This window comes from Rhincodon typus, chromosome 16 (genome assembly GCF_021869965.1).
Source record: "Rhincodon typus isolate 14 chromosome 16, sRhiTyp1.1, whole genome shotgun sequence".
In the NCBI taxonomy this organism is placed as follows: domain Eukaryota; kingdom Metazoa; phylum Chordata; class Chondrichthyes; order Orectolobiformes; family Rhincodontidae; genus Rhincodon; species Rhincodon typus.
The window spans coordinates 3,300,221-3,308,133 of record NC_063347.1 but is presented as its reverse complement, the minus strand read 5'-3'; the positions used below and the strand labels follow the sequence as shown (position 1 = coordinate 3,308,133).

The 7,913-nt window shown below is 41.6% G+C and overlaps 1 protein-coding gene across 3 annotated transcripts in view; it reads right to left on the bottom strand.

The window, feature by feature from the left end:
* Positions 1 to 320: 320 nt before the first annotated feature.
* Positions 321 to 7,913, bottom strand: part of LOC109919083 (GATA-binding factor 2-like) — a 30,360-nt gene continuing 22,767 nt past the window's right edge. For all 3 annotated transcript variants that reach the window (XM_048606351.1, XM_020519045.2, XM_048606352.1), the window contains one exon: positions 321 to 3,822. In XM_048606351.1, the coding sequence (XP_048462308.1) occupies positions 3,532 to 3,822 (291 nt within the window). In that variant the 3' untranslated portion in view covers positions 321 to 3,531. The remainder of the gene's footprint in view (positions 3,823 to 7,913) is intronic.

The following is a 7,913-nucleotide window of genomic DNA, read 5'->3' as shown; positions in this document are numbered from 1 at the left end:
TATTTCCTGTCATAGGGGAATCTAGAACTAGGCTACTGCTTAAAAATCAGAGGTTGCCCACTTAAAACCGAGATGAGATAACTTATATTATAAGGGGTCATGAGTCTTTGGCTCTCTCGTGCTCAAAAGATAAAGGAAGTAGAGTCCTTGAATATTTTTAAGGCAGAGGTGAATAGATTATTGAAACCAAAGGGTGAAAGGTTATCAGGGGTAGGCTGGAATATGGATTTGAGATTACAATGGACTGAATGGTCAACACCTGCTCACAATTCATACATTTCAATGTTTGTAAGTACACCAGATAGAAGTTTAAAACTGTCAGCTAAAAACAAAGTTGTTTGCAAAAACAACTGGTTTTTAATTTTTTTTATTATTACCTTTAGCAATGTTCATGGGGAATAATGATGATAAGATACACATTTATACAGATAATTATATAAACATGTTGTACATATTTAACCAATAACTTAATCTACCAACAAAAAATAAAACAAGGAAAAAAAATGTAAATACTGCGAGAAAACAACATATGTTTATAGTGATAGATACAAAATAATTTAAAAATCTTCACTGCGGAAAAGGCTATACTGCAGTGAGTGACAATATATTGCACCTTGTCCTCTTATTCTGATTTTTTTTTGCTTTTTGTTTTTAAAAAATATTTTTGTCAGTAACTCTCCCCTTGACATTCCCAGATGAAAAAAAAATCAGCTTCCTTTCAAATTATTATTCGCTGTACCATATTTGAAAATAAAACACACACACCGGGTGTCAATTTATTCAACAAAAGAGAAAAAGGATTTTTTTTAAGTTGTATCTCACACATGACAGTAATTGCCCTCCTTCTCTCCCACCCTCTCCGATATTATATATAACCTATACAAAGTGCAGCTATATATGCCGAGTGCCACTAGCAATCCATCGTATAAACATTTAAAGCTGATTTTTAATATGGCTGTTCGGTCCTTGAGAAATATTCATGAAATATTTTTATTGACCTGATACTTATGAAGTTGAAAAGGAAAATGATGTGACTACCAGTTGAAGGTACAATCTGCTTGTCTCCCTTTGCCCCACTTTGAAAGAATGCTAAACTAAGGTATAGCCAATATGTGGACGTGTCTTACTGGCTGTGCTCTTTGTTTTAAAAAGCCACTGATGCGCATTTTATGTTCAGGAGTGGAATGGAATAAAAGAAGCAACTTGCATTTATAACATGTCTTTGCAAACTGTCAAGGTAAAACCTCACAACCAAAGAATTACTGTACAGTCACTGTCGTTATGTGGTAATGGATATTTTATTTCCAATGTTATTTTGATGGCATATGCAGAGCAGAAAATATTTCAGGGTGCAGGAGGAGAAAGGGCTCATAGATGCTGGTATTGTGAATTTCTACTGAGTGAACTGCGCTGATGTGATCCAATTCCTCAATACCCTTCCTGTCTTATTCAGCATTATATAACACAATTACATTATATAGTCATCAGATCTCAAGTGCACGGCCATATTTATCCATCCCTCTTCTACAAAAGTATAAATTTACACAGCACAGACACAGAGCTCAGAGCACAGGAAAATATATTGAATAGGACACTTCTTTTTTCTTCACCCTGTATCTAGTTCAACACTGCACAGTGAGAATTTCCTTCATCACGTGTCAAACTTTCTAAGTGAGCATGTTTGGAGTACTGTACAAGAAGGAGAAGGAAGGGAACTTTAATTTTGAGAGAGTTATAAAATAATGGTAAGAACTCTACTGTATCATCATTGCTATATTTCAGCTCCGAGGTTACAGTGTTGGAAGGAACCAGCTTTGTTTAAATGGCACACTGATTTTGAAGTTGATACTGCATAACTCAAATCTAAATGACCGTCATAAAAAACAGTGTTTTTCAAAGCAACCTTTAACAAAATCTCCTACCTTGGCCCCACTGTAAAATGCTTGTGCGATATTCTCAAACTGCTCCTTCTCAAATTCCTTCCTCCTTTGGGACTCTTTTTAAAACCTACACCTCCCCAAAAATTTCCTAATATCCAGCCCCATGTCAAATTTTGCCTCATTTGACATATTTAAAGGTGTTTTGCAACATTAAAGGTGCCATATAAATGCATTTCTTTGTTGTTTAATAATTTGTTGACACGTTCTGAGGCCAGTTTGGCAATATGCTTAAAATGCTCCGGCTTAAAGTAACTAGTGTTACGATGAGTTTGCATGCACCCAATGTGTTCTCTAATATTGGGCCTAATTATTGTTAAAGCACAATGTCACTTTTAGGTCTTAAGTGGGGGCAGCAATCTGTCACCTTAAATTAAGATGAAGACGGCAAACATCCTGGAGATCTCATGTGTATTTATCTGCCAGCTCATTAAGTATTAATAATAATGTACACAATTAATTATCTACACAGAAAGGTCTTTTTCACTCATAGAGTTGGTGTGTGGCTGACACTGAGAATTGACTTGGAAGATACAGACTCATTTGTTAATGGATGCAGGCTCTCGCTATCTACCCCACTTCCCACACACCTCATCCATCCTCATGTCTTGCTCAGATGATCCCCAGTGGCTTCCCAAAAACCTTCCCCAACACTATCCCCCGGCAATGTTTCCCCACCTCTCTTCAAACAGACATTCTTCACCCAATTCCACAAGTGAATAACAGCTCGCTATCACAATGGGCTCTATCCTATCTTCACCTCACCCAGATTCACCACATCATGACACCATCAGTATGCCCATCCTCCCTGAAGGGGTCTTCACTGATGTGACCCACCTTTCACCAGTTAACTCAACACAGCAAAATGACTGAGGTTAGGCGTCAACATGGACCAACACCCCAGGATCTACGCCCAGACAGTGTATTTGACCTCATGACCCTGTCCCAGGAAGCTCACTCTAAGGATGTGTTTCATCATAGAATCAGCACTAACCTTCCCCTCAGAACAACAAAAATATCTGCACAACATGAAACAATTAAAGCAAGACAAACAGAAAGAAATATATTTCAAAGTTAAGTGGCTTTGCTTATTTTTTGAGAGTGTTTTTTTTTGTGTTTTTAAAATGAAAAGAATCCAGCATCAGTTATTAGGTTTTATCAGTTAATTTATCCTGAATTCTCTGATTTACAATATTCACATCGATAACAAGGATGAAAGTCCTTGATACTTTACTGATGCAATCCTCCCTCTCTGTGTCTCTCAAATTATCCTGAAGAGGCAATGGCAATCCTGTACAGTTTCCTGGTATATGTCTGAAGAAGGGCACAGTAATTTTTTTTTATTTGACTCCTACTCAAAAGTCTTGCAAACTTGACCAGGCAATTACTGGGGGACCCATTCTCCTGCACCTCCCCAAACCCCTGCAATGTTTCCAAACAACACATCGTCCGTGATTTCTCTTCGCTTCCTTTTTTTTTGAAAGGAAAAAAAAAGATAAAAGGCAAAAACCTTGTGTACTGTTTGTTTTTCTCGCTTCTCTCCTGTCTTTCTCACTCTCCGTGTTGTCCTTCTCTGAGGGAGTGGCCATTCTTCCTAGCCCATGGCGGTCACCATGCTGGAAGGGTGAGGGTGTGCGAACGAGAGGCTGGATGATGGATGAATGGGGGTAGGCGTGGGCAACACATGACCCGCGTGGCTGAAAGGGGGCAGGTGCCCCATGTGCTGCATGTGCCCCGCCAAGCTGAACGACGAGGTCTTGTCTTGCATGCACTTGGACAGCTCCTCGAAACCATCCGACATCCTCTTGCTTTTCTTCGACTTGCTTGACATCTTCCTGTTCCGGGTCTGAATGCCTTCCTTCTTCATCGTCAGGGGCCGGTTCACCTAAAACCAAACAAAAAAAAAATCATATCAAACAAATCAGATACTTTAGAGACTTTGTCAGATACTTTAGAGACTTTTAAGCAACTCTTGGATAGGCACATGGAGGATAGTAAAATGTAGTGAATGCAGGGTAGATTGATCGTAGTAGGATAATAGGTCGGCACAACATCGTGGGCCAAAGGGCCTGTACTCTGCTGTACTGTTCTATGATCTATGTTCAAATTCACCAAATGATGCCTTTTCTAATTCGTGCACAGGATGAGGGCGTCACTGACCAGGCAGCATTTATTGCCCATCCCTAATTGCCCAGAGAGCAGTTAAGAGTCAGCCACATTGCTGTGGGTCTGGAGTCACATGTAGGCTGCAGCAGGTGAGGATGGTAGATTTCCTGCCTTAAAGGACACTCGTGAGCCAGATGGGTTGTTTTTTTTTTTGCCTATAATTTGTTTTGGGGTCATCATTACACTCTTAATTCAAATTCCAACAAGTGTCATTGCAGGACTTGAACCAGGATTCCCAGTACATTACTTGGGGTCACTGGATTAGTAGTTGAGTGATGATATCACTGGGCATCATCTCCCCTCAAGAATCCTTAAAATTTGAGCCAGGCCATTCGGGTAAGGGTGTCAGGAAACACTTCTTTACCCAAAGGGGTTTGGATATCAGGACCTCTCTTCCCCCCAGAAGAGGCTAGAGAGTCAGTTAAAAATTAAATTTGTTAGATGACAGCACCAAGGTAAAAAGAGTGAACATACAGATCAACTCAAAAGTTCAATCTATTTCTATGAGTCACTGTCAAATTTTCATAGCAAGGCTATCAGCTGCTGGCTAATTGGGTTTAAGCAATGGGTTTGCGAGATGTTACCTGGACTTCAGCGGCTTAAATTATTAGGAGAGATTATACAAATTAGGTTCATTTTCTCTAGAATTTAGAAGGTGAAGGGTGATCTGGTCAAAGTCTTCAAAATATTAACAGTAAAAGACAGGACAAATGAGGATAAACTATTTCCACTGGTTGGAGATTCTAGAACTAGGGGGCATAGTCTGAGAATTAGGGCCAGGCTGTTCAGGAGAGATATTAGGAAGCACTTCTACACATAAAGGGTGGGAGAGGTTTGGAACTCTCTTCCACAAACGGCAGTTGATATTAGAACAGTTGTTAATTTTAAACCTGAGATAGATTTTCTTTTGTTAAGCCAAGGTATTGAAGAATATGGCCAAAGACAGGTATGTGGAGTTAGGCCACAGATCAACCATGATCTCATTGAATGACAGAACAGGCTCAAGGGAGTCAATGGCCTCCACATTTTCCTTAGGTTTCCTTTTAGATCGCCACATTTCTCTGATCCCTCCCCAGGGCACTGATTCACCCTATGGAAAGATTACACTGTCACCAGTGTAAAACGCAACACAAGTGGACTTAAGACAATGAGTATCAACAGCCTCTGATGCCATTAAAAGCAATGATATAGAATGATGTCAAATTTACAGCAGAGTAACAAACTATTAAGCCCAAAGCTCTACAACAAGCCTCCTCTCCTCGGCCCCCACCTCCAACTCCATAAAATGTAGCACATAGAACAGTACAGTACAGGAACAGGCCCTTCAGCCCACCATGCTGTGCCAAACATGATGCCAAATTTAACAAATCCCTCTCCTTCCCATGGTCCATATCCCTCCATTCCTTGCATATTCATGTGCTTCTCTGAAAGCCCCTTATATGCCCCTATCCACCATTACCCTTGGCAGTATGTTTCAGGCACCTACCACTCTCTGTGTAAAAAACCTGTCCCTCACATCTCCTTTGAACTTTCCCCCTCTTACCTTAAATGCATGCCCCATAGTATTAGATGTTTCAAGGAGTTGGGGAAGTAGCCCATTCAGCCCATCTGATCTGCTCCACCATTCAATGAGGTCATGGCTGATTTGACAATCCTCAATGCCACGTTCCTCCCTTTTCCCCATAACCCTCAATTCCCTTACTGATTAAAAGTCTGTCTACCTCAGTCTTGAATATACTTAACCATCTAGCCTCAACAGCCCTCTGTGGTAAAGAATGCCACAGACTCATGACCCTCTGAGAGAAGAAATTCCTCCTCATCTCTGTCTTAACTGTGTGACCCCTTATTCTGCGAATTTGCCGTGGTTCCAGACTCGCCCACAAGGAGATTGCGTTCCCTGGTCAAATCCCCTAAGAATCTTGGATATTTCAGTAAGGTCACTTCTCATTCTTCTGAACACACCCTGTCAATGTTTCCTTTTGACCCCTTCTCCCTCATGTGTTTACACAATTCCTCTTCTGCATATCACAGACGCTCACATTCACCCATTGCCCAAATGACAACTGACTATCAATCGACAGTTCAGTGGGAATCCTGGCTGATTGGTTCCACTCCTTCACCCAGAATCATTGACTCTGACTGATGCAGTTTGACCACTGTGACCAAAGGTCACTGTGACCAAAGGTCCCTGTGACCAGCAGGTAACAATGTGACAATGAACCAACTCCATACGCATTGGCACCACTGCTCTCTTGTCCATATTCTTGCTTCAGTGAAGCCCTTCAGGATGTTTAATTATGCTAAAGGTGCTAGAAAAATCCAATTTGTTATGTTAGTGGAATTGGTAACCTATTTAAATTAAACCAAAGGCACTGCAGTGAGATGGTAGATTCAGGAATACATTAGGTGTTAACCTGTTCGTCTCCAGTCATCTCCAGAATCACCATTTGTTCTAAGCCATGAATGGATCTGTAATCAACCTCAAAAAATCACTCCTCTGCACTTGCCTCAAAAACAACAACACTTGCAATTAATCATTCCCTTCTCCCATTTTCCTATCATAGAATCTCTACAGTGTGGAAGCAGGCTATTCAGCCCATACTGACCCTCTGAAGAGCATCCCACCCTATCCGTGCATTTCCCATGCCACTCCACATCCCTGGACACTACCACAATTTAGCATGGCCAATCCACCCTAACCTGCATATCTTTGGACTGTGGCAGGAAACCAGAGCACGCGGAGGAAACCCACGCAGACACAGAGAGAATGTGCAAACTCCACACAGACAGTTGTCTAAGGGTGGAATCGAACCTGGTGCTGTGAGGCAGCAGTGCTAACCACTGAGCCACCGTGCCACACTGTATCCTTAAAGTCAAAAGTACATAATCCCAAGATTGTGAAGGTGCTCTGTTGTGTCATTTATCTGTCAAAAGGAGCAGTTGGGCCCCCCTGCCTTGCTGTTTAATGATGCAGATATCCTCCAGAGGATGATTGGCAATAGCTGCACTGACAGCTGCAGGGAAGGGGTGGGGTGCTGACTAGCGTTGTCACTGGGTTTGTTTTATTCACTTGTGGGACATGGGCGTCACTGGCCGAGCCAGCATTTATTACCTGTCCCTCGTTCCCCTTGAGAAGGTGGTGGTGAGCTGCCTTCTAGAACCGCTGCAGTCACACGCTATAAGTAGACTCACAATGCCATTAGGGAGGGAATTCTAAGATTTTGACCGAGTGACACTGAAGAAACGGCAATATATTTCCAACACAGGTTAGTAATCAAACATCCAAGCAAATCTTCAGGGTGCATTGGGTCAAATTCCATCGTGGGAGCAGGCAAAAGATGAATTGATCATAAAGTGATCTAGAATTGAAAGCTCAGAATGCTACTATTAAAACAGTCATCAATTATTGTTTTAAAAAACTCATCTGGTTAACTAATGTCCTTCAGGGAAGGAAATCTACTGTCTTTACCCAGGCTGCACATTACCTACACATGACTCCAGGCCCAAAGTAAGACTCTTAACTGCCCACTGAAATGTGTAGCAGCCACTCAGTTCAAGAGCAATTGAGGATGGAAAACAAATCCTTAACAGTGACATCCATATCCCATTGAAGAATAAACAGAAAGGGAAGCAGCCCTGCACATGGAGGCCATTCAGCCCATTTAGCTCTTTTTACATGTGTTAATAGAGTGCACCTCTTTACACAAATCCCTGTGACTCTCACCTTTGGAGAGCACAGCCCTGTTCCAGTCACATTTCAGAGGGGCGTGAGACAAACTCCTCAATCTGGACCCACAAAGCACTTTGGAA